Raw genomic sequence first — 18,692 nt, 5'->3', positions numbered from 1 at the left:
TGTTTCCCACCTCTGGTAAAAATCCGACCCTGGGTGTCAGTGCCAAAACTTGATAAACATTCCATCCTTAAAATGCCTTTTAAAAAGCACTTATATGATGCAACAGTTTTTGAGTCTGAATGGTGTAATTATGAATAATGTAAAAGCTGAAGTACATATCTCTGATTTTCAGGATGAAGTCATTGTAACAGGCTGCGCTGACAGCTTGATACGAATTTTCCAAACAGAAACTGGTATTTGTCTGAGAGCACTGATGGGTCACAATTCAGGAATTGATCATCTCTGTTTTGATGGAATACAGGTGGTCAGTGCCAGCTCGGATAGGTAAAACTCAGATTCTACAGGTATCACATTCATTTTTGAAGTGATAGTTCAACAATTGAATATTTTTAATAAAGATCTGTTAGTAATTGATATTGGGATAAAAATGTAATATTTTATGGACAGGGGCGGAATTTTCCAGTCCCAAGAACGGTGGGCTTAATGGTGGGCGGGCGGGGGGGGGACTGCAGCAGGAGCTTAAAAATCGGTTTCCCACCGGCGTTAAATGCTCCTGCCCATCATGGCAGGTCACCCTTCTGAAAAGGCCGGCATTAAGCTGTTTTGCACCCGATTAATGGGATGCAGATGAAATCCTGACTGGAATTGTATCCCCGTCCAATTATCCGTGCCGTCAGTGGGATATCTCAACAGTCCGGAACACATCTACAGCGATGTGGTGTGGACATATGGAAGGAGTCCTGGGGCAACTAGTGGAGATTGGAAGATGGAGGACTTCAGCGACCATGGACCCTGGAACACCATGTACAGCAGTGGATAGGTGGAGCATCAACCATGTGGATACTCTCGCTGCAAGAGCTGCCAGGAGGTGGATCTTCCTGCTGCAGCTGCAAGAAGCACTGTTGGGCAGTGATGGTCTGTGTTTGGAGGGGGAGGGGGTGGGGGGGTGGTGGTGGGGGGCGGGTGGGGGTGACATTAGACAGGAAGGAGTGGAATGAAGAGGTGGGGAGGGTGTTGAGACCTAAAAGGGGGCAGGGGAGGCGGGTGAGGTGGGGGTGGTAGGGGAAAGAGGGATGCTGCGGGAATCATGGAATGATCTGGCTGGTATAGAGCAGGAGGGTGGGAAGTGCTGTGATCTAGTGTGGGCAGGGGGTGTGCAGGTGTGAACAGTCATGGGAGAGAGGAAGGGAAAGGGGTTCAAAGGGGTCTGTGGTGTCAACTGATGAGTCGTGGGGGACATACTGAGGGAATTGTAAATAGGAAAGGATGGTGAGGGTTAAAGGGGGCAGTGGGATCCAATGGTGAGGGTTTGGCAATGACAGGTGAAGGGGCACTGATGGTTTTTGGAGGGGATACAGAAGTAAAAGCGGATTCTGAGGGTAGGAACAATGGGTGGGGGCATGTCTATTGTAATGGGATGGGCTCCTCTGGAAGGTAGGGGACATGTACATTCACCCTCATGGGACGGAGGGTGATGGGGGCGGGTTGAAGGATAACTGTAGAATGGTCAAATGTTACACCTGGGGAGTCAATGGTTATGGTGGGGAAGTGTGTGGGTCACGGGGGGAGGGATAAAGGTATTGGACTGCACATGAAATGTAACACAAACCATGACCATAACACAAACCATGGCTGCTGGCAACTACCCAGAACCTTGTGGTGGAGATCTTGAGATGCTGCAAGGGAGTTGAGTCATCGGGGATGGGCGGAGATGTAGGTCATTTCAACTGGACAACTGAAGGGGAACCCCAGCATGTAATACTTACAATGCTAGGATGTTGGAACAGATGAGTGTGAAGGGCAAAGGCTCAGCGTGCATGGGAAACTGCTTGCACATGGCTCGCAAAGGCCTTGGCAAAGACATTTGCCTTCCTGCACATGCATGATTCTGGGGGACATAGTCCCAGTCTGGGGTGTTCCTCTGAAGATGGTTGGCGGGGTGGGAGCTGCATAGGCTAAAGGACTAGGAATCACAAATAAACCACATCAGTGCCATAACATCATAGTGCACCCATGCATCCACATGTGAAATCAAAATTTCTTAATCTTGTGTTCCCTACCACTCCTAGGTGCTCCCCCGACATCTGCAGCAGGGTTGGAGGCGACCTGCTGACCAGTGTACCCTGTTGTTTTGGATGACCTTGCCAGCCGTTCTCTGGAGACCTGAGGCCTGGAGGGCCCCGGCTTACTTTGGCTATCCTGCTTTTGGGCAGCCTTTCCCTCTGCGGTCATACAGGATGAAGCTGAAGGGGGTCACAGGCGAGGGGGCCAGACACACTCAAGAGTCCTGAGTGGAAGTCCTAGGGATGTCCAACAGCTGCTTCTCCTCCCTTTGGATGCCTAAGGGGCCTCTGCCTAACTCCTTGAAGGGGAGGGGCACCTGGAGGGAGGTTGAGGTACCTAGTTCTCCTCTCGTGTAGCCAGTGCAAAAGCTTACCCATGACCACAGTGATCGAGTGAGGTCTGCATGCATCTCTAGCAGAATCTGGACATTCTGCTGGACCAGGTTCTCCATGGCGTCCACCACCCTCCCCATGGAGACCTCAATGTGTGTACATGTCGGTACCTCTTCATTAGCCAGCAGTCGGGTGGTCTTCTCCTCACGTGCCACTCTATTGAGGGCCTCCAACACCTCTGCCTGATGTTCCCCCACCCCTCGCAGCATCCGCAGCAATTTGGGCAGGGCTGATCCCAGAGGCTCATCAACTGACTTGGACGTTGCAGATGCCTCTTCCCCAGCAGTCCTCTGAGTGCGGGTGAGCTTGGCTGACCCTGCCTCCTCCTGCTGTGGACACATGACAATGTGGTGACCACCAGAATGTGAGACCGTGCCTGATCTGCGTCTAGTACCCACCGAGGTATGTGTCTGTGCTGGTGGAGGGTGCAGGTGACTGCTGTGACACCTCTACATGTGCACTTTCTTCTTCCTCCCCAATGTCCTTGGTCCTCTGTGGGTTGGATGAACTGCTGGAGCTCCCTGGGATCGGCGGCCTGTCTCCTCCAACGGTGGGTAAGAAGTTGATGTCTGGGCGTTTTTTAAATATGGCATCCGGATATGTTGGCAGGGCGTGCCCTGCTGTGCAATACATCAAGAAACCCACTACTGCATAATTAATTAGGCCACCATCACATGATTTGGCACAAATTTCCACCAGCTTCCACAGTGGGAAACGTCCCCGGTTCCTGCCCCCACCATGGGACTTAAGCCCAGAATGGAAAATCCCACTCAGGATTTTTGGATGGTGGGGTTTCCCACCCCGCCACCCAAGTGTTGGCAGGGAACACATCCCAGCCAATACTTGCTGCTTGGCAGCCACTTAATGCTCCATGGAGCCTTAATTGGCTAGAGACAGGACTTCTGCCCCTCACTTGGGAGGAAGTCCCGCCTTAGCTGCCAGACAATTTGGCTATTGGCCAGCATGATTGGCCAGCAGCTCTCTAGTCACAGCAGCGCCAGGTTCAGGTGGTGGTTACAGCTGGGACTACAGACAATCCCCAAAGAAGAGGAACTGATGGAAGCTGGACTTCAGGTAAGTCCGGGATATTGACGGTCCTGGCTGGCAGGCCCCATCGAGTGGGGTAAGAGAGGTGAGGGGGATCAGGCCAGGTTTGAGAGGCCAGGGATGGAGAGTTAAAAGGGGGGAATGACCTTGAGGGGGGGGGTGACAGGCACAAGGGACCCCTGAAGGAGGCCCACCCTCTCCTTACCAACACCAGCTTGCCCGGCAAAAGCTGCTGGGCTACCCACCCGGCATGGGCCTCCCTCTACCACAGGTAAAATAGCAGCGGGTTGGGATGAGGCACTTAAATGGCCATTAATTGGCCACTCAAGGGCCTTAGTAGGCGTAAGGGCAGGCAGGCTGCCCAACGCCTCCACCGCCACTCCTTAAAATGGGAAACAGGTCGGAACGGGCGGGTAGGCATCAAGGAGGCCATGTGCTGGATTTTACAAACTCCCCACCTTCAAACCCACCAGTGGGGGACTGTAAAATTCTGCCTTTTGTCTTGTTTTCTTCATGCCTTGTACTGGCCTGAGGGTACAGGTTGGAGAGCTGTTCTGAGACTATCAATAAAATCACTCTGTCGCTGACTACAATGTTGAGTTCTAGAGAATGCCTCTGGCTCACTAAACGTTCATTGTTCCATCTTCCTCAGTCGAGAATTGTTTGACTTTTTTTCGATAAGGTGATATTATTGAGATCAAACCTGCTGTGTCGCAAATCAGATACAAGCCCACAACCTTTCACTCCATGGCACAGAACATTGTGATTTGAACATTGGCTTGGATTTTGCTGTGGAACTGTCAGCATTCACTGTTATACTCCATTGAAACTGGCATCAACTTTTGGAATGTGCACATTTGCAGAATAAAGTGGAAATCCAGAAGTTGCTGTCATTAAGTCTATACTCTTCCAGAGGGTGCACTGTAGAGGTTCCCATAGACTGCAAGCTCCATTGCAATCATGATTTGACAAAAACCTCCACTTATGCACTTCTAGGTTCACTGTATAAATCTTTGAAAAAGTTTCACTTTGATGAATGAAGTGTAACAGGTTTTAATAGCATAATAACATTATAACTACTGCCAAACACACTCACTGGCCCTTAAGAGGAGGCAGGAGGCGGTAGCGTAGTGATAATGTCACTGAACAAGTAATCCAGAGGCCTAGGTTTTGGGGTGCATGTTCTGGGCAGCTGGTGGAATTTGCGTTCAATTAATAAATCTGGAATTAAAAAGCTATTCTCAATAATGGTGACTATGAAATCATTGCTGATTGTCATAAAAACCATCTGGTTCCCTTATGTCTTTTAAGGAAAGAAATCTGCTGTCCTTACCTGGTCTGGTCTACATGTGACTCCAGACCCACAGCAACATGGTTGACTCTAAAATGGCTGAGCAAGCTGCTCCGTCGTATCAAACCACTACACCAAACTGCCTAAAAGGAATGAAACCAGACGGCCAACCCAGCATCGACCTAGGCACCAGGAATAATGACAGACCCAGATCTGTCGACCCTGAAAAATCCTTACTAACAGAGTCATAGTGTTATACAGAACAGAAACAGGCCCTTCAGCCCATCGTGTCCATGCCAGCCATCAAACACCAATCTATTCTAATCCCATTTTGTAGCACTCGGCCCGTAGCCCTGTATGCTATGGCATTTCAAGTGTTCATCTAAATGCTTCTTAAATGTTATGAGGGTTCCTGCCTCTATCACCCCCTCAGGCAGTGTGTTCCAGATTCCAATCACCTTCTGGGTGAAAAATATTTTCCTCAAATCCCCTCTAAACATTCTACCCCTTACCTTAAATATATGCCCCCTGGTTATTGACACCTCGGCTAAGAGAAAAGTTTCTTCCTATCTACCCTATTTATGCCCCTCTAGGGGCTTGTGCCAAAATCGGGAGAGCTGATGCACAGACTAGTCAAGCAATAGCCTGATATACCCATAATCACTGAATCATACCTTACAGACAATGTCCCAGACACCACCATCACCATCCTTTGGCATGCCCTGTCCCACCAGCAGAACAGACCCACCAGAGGTAGCGGCACAATGGTATACAGTCACAAGGGAATTGCCCTGGCAGTTGTCAACATTGACTCCCAACCCCATGAAATCTCACGGCATCAAGTCAAACATGGGCAAGGAAACCTCCTTCTGATTGCCACCTACTTCACCCCTCCCCCTTTAACCGATGAATCAGTACTCCTTCATGTTGAACACCAATTGGAAGAAGCACTGAGGGGGGCATGGGCACAAAAAATACTTTGAGTGGGGGACTTCAATGTTCATCACCAAGACTTAGTAGCACCATTATGGACCGAGCTGGCTGAGTCTTAAAGGACATAGCTGCTAGACTGGGTCTGCGGCAGTTGGTGAGGGAACCAACAAGAGGGAAAAACCTACTTGACCTTGTCTTCACCAATGTACCTGTTGCAGATGCATCTGTCCATGTTAATATTGGTAGGAGTGACCACTGTTGGAGTGAACACTGCACAGTTCTTGTGGAGACAAGGACTTTATATTGAGAAAACCTTCCATCATGTTGTGTGGCACTACTGCTGTGCTAAATGGGATAGGTTTCAAACTGATCTAGCAGCTCAAAACTGGGTATCCATGAGGCGCTGTGGGTCATCAGCAGTAGCAGAATTGTATTCAAACACAATCTGTAACCTCATGGCCTGGCATATCCCCCACTCTACAATTACCATCACACTAGGGGATCAACCCTGGTTGAATGAAGAGTGAAGAGTGCAGGAGCAACACCAGACATACCTAAATTTAAGGTGTCAATCTGATGGACTACTTGCATGCCAAGCAGCTGAAACAGCATGAGGTAGACAGAGCTAAGTGGTCCCACAACTAACAGATCAGATTTAAGCTCTTCAGTCCTGCCATATCCAGTCGTGAATGGTGGTGAACAATTAAACAACTAACAGGAGGAGGAGGTTCCACAAATATCCTCATCCTCATTGATGGGGGAGCCCAGGACATCAGTGTAAAAGACAAGGTTGAAGCATTTACAACCATCTTCAGCCAAAGTGTTAAATGGATGATCTATTTCAGTCTCCTCCTGAGGTCCCCAGCATCACAGATGCCAGTCTTATGGCAATTCATTTCACTCCACATGATATCAAAAAAGCTGAAGGCACTGGACACTGCAAAGGCTATGGACCCTGACAACATTCCAGCAATAGTACTGAAAACTTGTGCTCCAGAACTAGCCGCACCTCTAGCCAAAATATACCAGTAGAGCTACAACACTGGCATTTACTCGACAATATGGAAAATTGCCCGGTATGTCCTGTCCACAAAAAGCAGGACAAATCTACCCCAGCCAATTACCATCCCATCAATCGACTCTCAATCATCAGCAAAGTGTTGGAAGGTCACTTCTACAGTGCAATCAAGTGGCACTTACACAGCAATAACCTGCTCACTGACAGTTAGTTTGGCTACCGCCAAGGCCACTCAGCTCCTGACTTCATTACAACCTTGATCCAAACATGGATAAAAGAGCTGAACTCAGGAGGTGAGGTGAGAGTGACATCAAGGCAGCATTTGAACAAGTCTGGATGAGTGCAGCTCCAACACTGGCAGTAGATGCACTGCAGCAACTCAAGGCTGCTTCAACAGCATCTTCCAAACCTGTGACCTCTACCACCTAGAAAGACAAGGGCAGCAGATGAAAGGGAACACCATCACCTGCAAGTTCCCCTCCAAGCCACACACCATCCTGATATATTGCTATTCCTTCATAGTCAAAATTCTGGAACACCCTAACAGCACTGTGGGTGTACCTATACCCCATGGACTGCAGCAGATCAAGAAGGTGGCTCACCTGTATCTTCTCAATGGCGATTAAGGATGGGTATTAAATGCTGGCCTAGCCAGCGACACCCACATCCTGTGAACAAATAAATAAAAAGAAGAGCTAATTTTTTTTATTAGTGGAATGTCGAAGTTTGCTATAATAGTTTAAAAATCCACATATTTTAAAAACAGTTTGTTTATATTTACTTTAACTTCTGCCTTCCACCAATCATTGTCATATATTTTGACATCTGAAAAATTAAATTAAAAATGAAAAGATTCAGTGGTTTTAACTTCCTGGTTTGCCATGTGTCAATACCTAAACATATTGCCCCCTTAGATGCTTGTTGACATCACTGCAGTGGCACATCAAGACATACCCTTGAATTGGTGTCAGATTTAAATGCCTTCAGAAAAGGGGAAAATAAAACCACCACAGAGATCGCTTGATCTTGGAGGGCAGCTTTCTACGAGGTCAGTGGCAGTTATGTTTCATCTTGCCACCCTGTAATATACAGTTTATTTTTATATTTTGTGGTAAACTATCTGCCTTCTTCATCCCTTTACAATTTCTTCCATCTTTCAGCCATGCAATGTTGCTAACTTATCCAACTGAAGGAAACACCACAGCTGATCTTGATCTTGTCCACATACACATATGTAAAATTTTATGTGTGTACACACACGTAAACAACATCATTATACAGTTATCAAGAGCAGGTATTCTGGCTAATTCTCCCGTTTTTAGTCCAGGGGAACTGAAACCAATATGGCACTCTACCTTAGACAGTTAATTCTTTTTTTCATTCATTCACAGGATGGCTGGGAAAGCACTTATTGCCCATCCCTAGCAACCTTTGAGAAGGTGGTGGTGAGCTGCCTTCTTGAACCAGTGCAATCCATGTGGTGTAGGTACATCCATAGTGCTGTTAGGGAGGGAGTTCCAGGATTTTGACCCAGTGACAGCGAGGAATGGTGATATATTTTCAAGTCAGGATAGTGAGTGACTTGGAGGGGAACTTCCAAATAGTGGTGTTCCCATCTATCTGCTGCCTTTGTCCTTCTAGATGGCAGTGGTCATGGGTTTGGAAGATGCTGTCTAAGGAGCCTTGGTGAATTCCTGCAGTGCATTTTGCAGATGCTACACACTGCTGCTATTGTGCGTCAGTGGTGGAGGGAGTGAATGTTTGTGGATGTGGTGCCAATCAAGCAGGCAGCTTTGTCCTGGATAGTATTGAGCTTCTTGAGTGTTGTGGGAGCTGAACTCATCCAGGCAAGTGGAGAGTATTCCATCACACTCCTGACTTGTACCTTGTAGATGGTGAACTGGCTTTGGGGAGTCAAGAGGTGAGTTACCCATCGCACAACTTCTAGCCTCTGACCTGCTCTTGTAGCCACAGTATTTATCTGGCTAGTCCAGTTCAGTTTCTGGTCAATGGTAACCCCCAGGATATTGATAGTGCGGGATTCAGTGATGGTAATGCCATTGAACGTCAAGGGGCGATGGTTAATTTCTCTGTTGTTGGAGATGGTCATTGCCTGGCACTTGTGTGGCGCGAATGTTACTTGCCACTTGTCAGCCCAAGCCTGAATATTGTCCAGGTCTTGCTGCATTTGGATATGAATGGCTTCAGTATCTGAGGAGTCATGAATGGGGCTGAACATTGTGCAATCATTAGCGAACATCTCCACTTCTGACCTTATGATGGGAGGAATGTCATTGATGAAGCAACTGAAGATGGTTGGGCCTAGGACACTATCCTGAGGAACTCTTGCAGTGATATCCTGGAGCTGAGATGACTGATGTCTAACAACCATCTCCCTTTGTGCTAGGTATGACTCCAACTAGCAGAGAGTTTTCCCCCTAATTCCCATTGACTCCAGTCTAGGGCTCCGTGATGCCACACTCGGTCAAATGCTGCCTTGATGTCAACGGCAGTCACTCTCACCTCACCTCTGGAGTTCAGTTCTTTTGTCCATGGCTGAACCAAGGCTGTAGTGAAGTCAGGAGTTGAGTGGCTCTGGCGGAACCCAAACTGGGCATCAGTGAGCAGGTTATTGCTAAGCAAGAGCTGCTTGATAGAACTGTTGATGACCCCTTCCATTACTGATCATGGAGAGTAGGCTGATGGGGTGGTAATTGGCTGTGTTGGATATGTCCTGCTTTTTGTGTACAGGACATACCTGTACAAAATTTTTCACATAGCTGGGTAGATGCCAGTGTTGTAGTTGTACTGGAACAACTTGACTAGGGGCGCGCCAAGTTCTGGGTAGGGGGGACACAAGTCTTCAGTACTATTGCTGGAATATTGTCAGGGCCCATAGCCTTTGCACTATCCAGTGCCTTCAGCCATTTTTTGATATCACGTGGAGTGAATAGAATAGGCAGAAGGCAGGCATCTGTGATGCTGGGGACCTCCGGAGGAGGCCTAGATGGATCATTCACTCGGCACTTCCTGTTGAAGATTGTAGCAAATGCTTCAGTCTTATCTTTCACACTGATGTGCTGGGCTCCCCCATCATCGAGGATGGGGATATTTGTAGAGCCTTCTCCTCTAGTGAGTTGTTTAATTTTCCACCACCATTCAAGACTGGATGTGGCAGGACTGCAGAGCTTAGATCTGATCTGTTGGTTGTGGGATTGCTTAGCTCTGTCTATCTCTTCCTGCTTATGCTGTTTGGCATGCAAGTAGTCCTGTGTTATAGCTTCATCAGGTTGATACCTCATTTTTAAGTATGCGTGGTGCTGCTCCTGGCATGCCCTCCTGTATTCGTCACTGAGCCAGGATTGATCCTTTGGCTTGATGGTATTGGTGGAGTGGGGGATATGCTGGGCCATGAGGTTACAGATTGTGTTCGAGTACAATTCTTCCGCTGCTGATGGACCACAGCGCCTCATGGTTGCCCAGTCTTGAGTTGTTAGATCTGTTCGAAATCTATCCCATTTAGCATGGTGGTACTGCCACACAACACGATGAAGGGCATCCACAATGTGAAGGCGGGACTTCTTCGCCACAACAGCTGTGCAGTGGTCACTCCTACTGATACTGTCATGGACTGATGCATCTGCAGCAGACAGGTTAGTGAGGATGAGGTCAAGTATGGTTTTCTCTTTTGTTGGTTCCCTCACCACCTGCTGCAGACCCAGTCTAGCAGCTATGTCCTTTAGCTAATATCCAGCCAACTCGGTCAGTAGTGGTACTACCAAGCCATTCTTGGTGATGGACATTGAAGTCCCCCACCCAGAGCACATTCTGCGCCCTTGCCACCCTCAGTGCTTCCTCTAAGTGGTGTTCAACATGGATGAGCACTGATTCATCACTGAGGGAGGGTGGTACATGGCAATCAGCAGGCGGTTTCTTTGCCCATGTTTGACTGATGCCATGAGACTTTATGGGGTCCGCAGTCAATGTTGAGGACTCCCGGGGCAACTCCCTCCCGTCTGTATACCACAGTGCCACCCACCACTGCTCGGTCTGTCCTGCCGGTGGGACAGGACACCCCCAGGGATGGTGATGATGGTGTCTTGGACATTATCTGTAAGACATGATTCCATGAGGATGACAATGTCAGGCTGTTACTTGACTAGTCTGTGAGACAGCTCTCCCAATTTTGGCAGTAGCTCCCAGGTGTTTGTAAGGAGGACTTTGCAGGGTCCACAAGGCTGAGTTTGCCATTGTCATTTCTGGTGCCTGGGTCAATGCCAGGTGGTCCATTCAGCACACATCAGAGATCAAACCTTGTGGCTACTCACTGCTTTTACTAGCTGAGCTATTGGGGGTAACACCTTATTGATCATCATACAATGGTCATAAAAAAGATATTCTACAATTGAAATTTGTGCAAAAGTATATTACTGTAAGAAAAAAAGATTAGTTTGAATTTAAAGGAAATTTATCGTGACAACTTTGGCAATAAATATTTGTCTGATATTCATAAATTTTTATTAATGTATGCCTTTTCTGTAAATCAATGCTAGTTTATCTCATTTGCTCTTGTAAATCAGAACTCTTCGAGTTTGGTCAATTCAGGACGGCCGGTGTCGGAAAATTCTACGAGGTCATGAAGATGAGATCCAGGTAATGTTATTAACTATGTAGTTAAAATCTACTGCTCATCTTTGTGTTCAATTTATGAAATTCAGTGATTATTTAACAAAAAGGTCTCAGTGCTTTGTATATCAGCTTTTCTTTCAAATACTGTGTTATTTTCACTGAGGAAAATTAGGTTAAATTTCTAGCTTGGGGCACCTTCTACATATATCTGAATTTCCATTGTGCATTGCAGGAGGCAAGGCTTTCCAATGGCCACATAAATTTAGAAAATTACCCCTACAGTCTTTGGATATAGGAGGAAAAATTGGCAATCTTTCTGTTAAAGATTCTCTAAATAGTGTGTGTAACCATGACTCTCTTTCATAAATCAAAAAAGTCCAAACTATTATGTCATTTTAAAATCTTTCTCTTTAAGCCATCACATCCGTGGGGTTTGGAAGAGTTTGAAAGCCTCATAGTTGGTGGAACTGTAAACCCACTAAAATGTGTGGACTAACACTGGCATTAAGATTGGAGTCCCTCAGTCATAATTATTAATCTAGCCTAAGTAGTGATCATGTCATTTAAACTATGGAACCAAGATTGCTGCACTCCTGAGACCCTTCACAAGTAAAGAGGGGAGATGATCTCACCATGTTCTGCAAGATTAGCTGATTATAATCTGCTCCCTGCTTGTTTTCCATGAGGGGCAAAGAATCTTGTGTGACATTTAAACATCATTTAGTTGTTTAAACTGCATTTAAAAGAAGCTATGCATGATCAGCAACTGTTCATGGATAGAACTGCCCTCCTCAATGACAGTTTGAATGATCAGACATATAAAAGCCAGAGTAGGAAATCTGAGCTACATCTATTTTATACAAATGAACAGTGTTGAAAGAGTGAACAGATGAAAAAATTGCTGATCTTAGTGTGGGACCAATTTAAATACTAAAATTGCTAAACTAATCAGTGTAAAAGTGACACTCTGAGGTCTCAAGTTTTGAAAGATCATCTTTTTCTGAAGTTAATGCCTCATGAATTAGGTGCCCAGTTCGCTGGAACACTCATGCAGTCTGTAAATGTTCCTCATTGAATCAACCCTTGTGAATATTCATTAAGCAATTCTTCCAAGCCAGTTATCCAAGTGTTGTCTTCATCACTGATTATTTGAACAACATTATTCACAAAATAAGTAAACGTGTATTCAAGTTAATAATAAATCTTTGTAACTTTTGGGTTTTTAAAATATTGCTAATGTTGATGATTATTTCTACTGTTTGCAATTAGAAAATATTTCAAAACAAGTGCATTGTTGTGGAGATCTCTTAATGTTTATTATATAGTCACACTAACTGATTTTATTTTAAATGATCTATATATTTAAAATCAAACTAACGCTCTGCATGATATTTGTAATAATTTTAAATGACTGTACATGTTGCAATATGTTTAAATGTGATAAGATTGTTTATATATACTTAAGATGATACTAACCATTTGCTTACTAAACAGTACTTAGCTATGAAAGAGCATCTAGTCGCTAGCACATCCTGGGACCACACAGTAAGAATGTGGAATATACAAAGAGGAGAATGTACAGTTGTACTAAAAGGTCATACAGAAGGTAATTACCCTGAAATAAATACAAGGAGAAAATGTATGTATAAGATTTCAATGTCTATTTTCGAGATTAACTTTTAATTATACATCTGAGGCCTATTTTCTTCCCTCTGAACCCAATGTACATTCTAAATGACCTAGTCTGAACCTGCTATATTTCTAGGTTCAAATCATTACCTGAGGCCTCGCATTTCCCTGGTGCAAGTCTGTCCCTTGGCCAGTGCCTGCACCGGGGAATGAGGGAGAAAATGCAGCTCTTACCTGAGATAACAGCAAAATACTGTGGATGCTGGAGATTGGAAATAAAAACAGAAATGCTGGAAAAACTCAGCAGGTTTGGCAGCATCTGTGGAGAGAGAAATAGAGTTAACATCTCAAGGCCAGTATGACTCTTCTTCGTAACCTGCTTGAGAGATTTGCATCAGTGGTAATGGTCATTGGCTGTGGGTCCTTCTAGCCACTATCCAAAAGGGGTAGCCAAAAGGCCTTCAGTCTTGTCAACTTCTTGTTGCATTTGCAAACAGAAAAGGCCATTTACCTTTTTGTGCCTTCAAGTCCTGCCTAACCTCTAAGATCCTATAGTCTGCTTAAGCTTCTGCAGAGAAGGTCAAGACAAAGAATGATTAATTGTTTGTGCCTGTTTTAGGTGCAAGCACAAGCCTACCCTGAAGGGAAATCTTGCAAGTAAAAGAGCAATGCAAAATTACTCCAGGTGGAGATCTGAAGTAATACGTCTATACCCCTTTTTTCTCAGCTTTGCGTTTATGAATTAAGTGTTCATCGGACACAGAACAGGGGAAACTTAACCCCAGAATGTGAGAATTTTGGTTCTGAAATCCTACAGTACTATCACAGATCTCTTTTTGCAAATTTGGCAGGAGACCATTAGAAACTCCCCCAAAATGCATCAATATCCGTTTTCATCTGTCTATGCATTTTTGCTGGAGATTACTACAGTCGTTTGTTGAAGTTATTCTGGAAAAACAATGATCACTTTCTGAATTTCTGAATTATATTGATCATTATATTGCATCTGACAGGATATTGCTTATTTATTGGATATATTAAAAAGGAAAAGTGTAAGTAAAGCAAGAGTTGGTCCTCTAGAGAGTGAGCCTGGAAAAAAAGGAAAATAAAGATGCATTGAACAAATATTTTTCATCTGTCTTCACCATAGAACATACAAATAACATCCCAGAAATATTTGTGTATCAGGAGGTGAAAGGGAGGGAGGAACGCAAAACAATTACAATCACCAGGGAAAGGGTACTGAGAAAAGTATTTGAACTAAAAGAAGCCCCCAGGTCCTAATGAACTTCATCCTAGGGTTTAAAATAAAGTGGTCACTGAGATAGTAGATGCATTGGTTTTAATTTTCCAAAATTCTTTAGATTCTGGAAAGCTTGGAAAATAGCGAATGTGAATCCTCTACGCAAGAAAGGAAGGAGAGAGAAAACAGGCCAGTTAACTTAACATCTGTCATAGGGAAATTGCTTGAATCTATTAAGGAGGTTATAGCGAGGCACTTAGAAAATCTCAATGCAATCAAGCAAAGTCAACATGATCTTGTGAAGGGGAATCATGTTTGACTAATTTGCTGGTATTCTTTGAGGAAGTAACAAGCAGCATGGATAAAAGGGAAACTGTGGATGTAGTATACTTAGATTTTCAGAAGGCATTTTTGACAAGTGCCACATCAAAGGTTAAGATGCAAAATGAAAGCTCATGGTGTAGGGGATAACATATTAGCATGGATAGAGGATTGATTAGCTAACAGGAAGCAGAAAGTAGGGATAAAGGGGTCTTTTTCCAGTTGGCAAGATGTTACGAGTGGAGTGCCACAGGAATCAGTCTCAACTATTTACAATCCACATCAATGACTTGGATGAAGGGACTGAATGTATGGCTGCTAAATTTGCTGATGACACAAAGAGAGGTAGGAAAGTAAGTTATGAATAGGACATAAGGAGACTGCAATGGGACATAGATAGATTAAGTGAGTGGGCACAATTTTGGCAGTTGGATTATAATGTGGGAAAATGTGAACCTGTCCACTTGGGCAGGAAGAATAGAAAAGCAGTCTATTATTTAAATGGAGAGAGCTTGCAAAACTTTTGAGGTACAGAGGGATCTGGGTGCCCCAGTACATGAATCAGGAAAAGTTAGTATGCAGGTACAGCAAGTGATTAGTAAAGTAAATGGAATGATGTTGTTTATTGCAAGGAGAATGGAATATAAAAGTAGGGATGTTTTTCTACAGTTGTACAGAACATTGGTGGGACCACATCTAGGGTACTGTGTGCAGTTTTGGTCTCCTTATTTAAGAAAGGATATAAATGCATTAGAAGCAGTTCAGAGAAGGTTCAATCGATTGATACCTGGGTTATCTTACGAGGAAAAGTTGGACAGGCTGGATCTGTATCCATTAGAGTTTGGAAGATTGAGAGATAGTCTTATTGAAACATATATGATCCTGAGGGAACTTGACAGATGGATGCTGAAAGGATGTTACCCCTTATGGGAGAGACTAGAACTAGGGGACACAGTTTAGAAATAAGGGGTCTTTCATTTAAGACGAAGATGTGAAGAAATTTTTTCTCTCGGAGGGTCATGAATCTTCGGAATTCTTCCCCAGAGAGCGATGGAGGCAGGGTCAAAAAATATTTTTAAGGCAGAGGTAGATAGATTCTTGACTAACAAGGGAGTCAGAGGTTATCAGGGATGGACAGAAGGTGGAGTTGAGGCCATGATCTTATTGAATGGCCGAGCAGGCTCGCGGGGCCAAATTGCCTAATCCTCCTAATTCGTGTGTTCGTATGTTCCCATTTTCCATTTGATTTTCTCTTTACCTCCATTTCTCTTTCCCATTAACATCAACTTTGGGGAAATTTTAGCAGTCAAGGGTTGGGGTACGTGCAGGCAATTACATCCCCTAAAAGTGATGTCAAGTTAGGATGCCGACATTATCTTGTTCGCTTCTGGGTGTCACCAAGGTGCGTTTGCAGGTGAATGGGAATTCTCCTTGGGGCTATCAGATAAGTAATTAAAATATTCAAGTAAGTCATTAACTGCTGTTTTAACCAAACATTCTGACTTTAACAGCCAGCGGTCCTATTTCCCAAGTTGTCATCAATTTGCCAGGGTCACCAGACGAATGCACAGTGTGGAGTGCTTCATCAGTGAAACTGACATACTGGGAACCCTTGAAAAATGAAGAGTTCCAGCAGTGCACTGGTGAGAGGATGGTGCTCATGGCACTTCTTCTCAGAGTGTGCTTTTCCTGCTTGACAGGTGATTGACAACTTCTTGGAAGTCAGTTCATCTGTCTTGCACTTCACTCACCTTCAGCTGCAGTTTCCTACTGTCAGCCATCACCACGGCATGGGAGAAACTTATGCAGCTGCCTTGCTTCCTGATGGAGAACAAGAGGAGCAGCAACACCAATGCCAACAGCAGTAGGAGGAACACCAGCAGCAGAACCACCTGCCATCTCCTCAGTCACATGCTGCTTCACGGGGCTCAGAGGATGGACATGGAGATCCAGCTCCAAGGAGACAAAACCCCCAACAAAAGGTCTACAGGTAGAGAGTCAGCTCTCTCTATGTGTGAGCACCAGTGCCTCAGGAGGCTCAGGCTTTTAGGGCAAGTCATTGCTAACACCTGCAAAGTGAAACAAGACCTCCTTCCAGAGGGTGACTATGAAGCATGTGTGAGAAAGGGCAATAGGAAGAGAGTGATTGTGAGTGTTGGCTGTCTGGATGGGTATGTGAGAAGCTGCCTGGAGAGAGAGGAATGAGTGGAGCTGCACGGTGTATGATTCGGAGGAGTACTGTTCAGTACAATGCCGGGAAAGTCAAAAATGTAGGGCTTGGCACCTGAAATTGCTATGCCATTCACCTTTCCCCTTATTCCAGAGGATCTTGATCCTCCTTGTGCACTGCTTTGGAGGGACCACACTCCTGCTGCTGACTTCCTTGGACTCTTTCATGCATGTCTGCTAATTTGAAGAGGCTTGCCTCTTCCTCCCACCCTTGGGAAAAATCACTTCACTTCAGTTCTTTAGATTGCGCAGGAGGACCACCAGATAGGGGTGAGAGACCTGGGGGGTGGTGTGGCCAAGCACATAGTGGGGGACAACCTTTGCGCTCTCGTCCTCTCCTCCTTTCTTGTGATTGCTGCAGCCTCAGGAATCCTTGACCAGTTCAGCCATTCTGACTCATTCTGGGGACCCTTTAATCAGAAATCCTTCCTGAATTGATATGTTATCCCTCTATGATTGGCTGGGAAACACAGAGGCAGAATGCTAATATTGTGGCTTAGTGAATGAGCCTTGGCAAAGCCTGCTGAAACTACGAACATGTTCCCAACCCAGTGAAGGCCCTGCCATTTTGGCAGGGTCCATCAATTGAAAGTGCTGCCTATAGTTTATAACTGTATGCCTATGTGTGCTGTAGTATGCTGATTTTATGAATTTGCCAAAATAAATATTGAATTTTTTGTCACAATTGTTCTAGCAATATGTTTTATACACATTTATAAAATATTGTTTCTTAGTAATATATGCTGTATACATCAGTAATGCATTTGATATACAAATCCAGGTGGTTTGTGGCAGCATATGGGATGTGTACACTGATAATCCCACTTTAAACAATATAACAGTGTCACCATACTTCCATTTGCTGATGTAAAACAATGCTGAAAACATATTTTGTCACAGATGTGTCTCTGTGATGGAGCAGAGATTTCCATTTAGATGCTGCTTTTCTCAGGCCTAAATTGAGGACAAAAGACCTTATAATTTTCACCACTTTGTGAAGTGATTTTTTTTTCCCCCTCAACTCTTGGTTTAAAAATGGCAATGTTATGTGTTTCACGGTGCCAATTTATGTTTTTGAACTTATTATAGTATTAGTTTTTTGCTTTTGTCATGGACTTAAAAAGCAAACTTACAGAAAACAGGCCAACTTATTTTGAGACATAGCCACATTTTATCTAGCTCAGGTAATCAGTTATGCCCCTGGGGCCCTTGATACTGGGGGAAGGCCCAACATGGCATGTTACATGCTTGAGTGATGCGGTGGGCCTTCCCAAAAAGAGGGGATGCGGTGGTCTCACCAGCTGTCCAGCCAGCAGCTGAGATCCCCGTCACCTCCACAAGATTCTGCCCTGAGTGTAAATTGTTTGTATAGTTCAGTCCACTGATGATCTCAATCACGATATTTTTCTAAAGTAGAAGCTTGAATATTAAAATTTTTTAAAATTCAAAGATAAAGTATGTAATGTTTTAAAATAATTTTTACTGAGAGTGTATCTGTTTATAGTCTTGGGTGCATTTTCCTCTCCACAGTGGTGAACTGCTGTCAGTTTGACTGTCGATACGTTGTGAGTGGAGGAGGGGATTGCTTAGTGCTTATCTGGTTAACAGACAGTGGAAAATTGCTGTGTAAGTGTCAAGGACACACAGGGGACGTGGTAAGTAGTTTGCACAAGGTGACAGAGACAGAAAGCAAATATGAGAAGAACATATCTTTCCAGATTTAAAGACAGTAAAGGATAATGTAACCAGAAAACAAATTGTTACAGACAGAGCACCAGTTGAAGAGTTAGCAGTGCACAAGTTGATGTGCTGTCAGTTGTATGAAGTTTAATTTAGGCATACTGCTGTGTATCAACTGCTGGTTGTGAAAAATGCATATCACCATCAGATTAAGAA

At 44.6% G+C, this 18,692-nt stretch overlaps 1 protein-coding gene across 1 annotated transcript in view; it reads left to right on the top strand.

Moving 5' to 3' along the window:
* LOC144693170 (uncharacterized) overlaps positions 1-18,692 on the top strand; it is a 71,066-nt gene that overhangs the window by 40,098 nt on the left and 12,276 nt on the right. Inside the window, exons 6-9 of the mRNA XM_078562710.1 lie at positions 173-324; positions 11,326-11,398; positions 12,869-12,980; positions 18,327-18,451. Coding sequence (XP_078418836.1) covers positions 173-324; positions 11,326-11,398; positions 12,869-12,980; positions 18,327-18,451 — 462 coding nt within the window. The remainder of the gene's footprint in view (positions 1-172; positions 325-11,325; positions 11,399-12,868; positions 12,981-18,326; positions 18,452-18,692) is intronic.

Source organism: Cetorhinus maximus, chromosome 18 (assembly GCF_964194155.1).
Source record: "Cetorhinus maximus chromosome 18, sCetMax3.hap1.1, whole genome shotgun sequence".
Classification (NCBI taxonomy): Eukaryota; Metazoa; Chordata; class Chondrichthyes; order Lamniformes; family Cetorhinidae; genus Cetorhinus; species Cetorhinus maximus.
The sequence above is the reverse complement of the archived record's forward strand: the minus strand, read 5'-3'. Positions and strand labels throughout refer to the sequence as shown.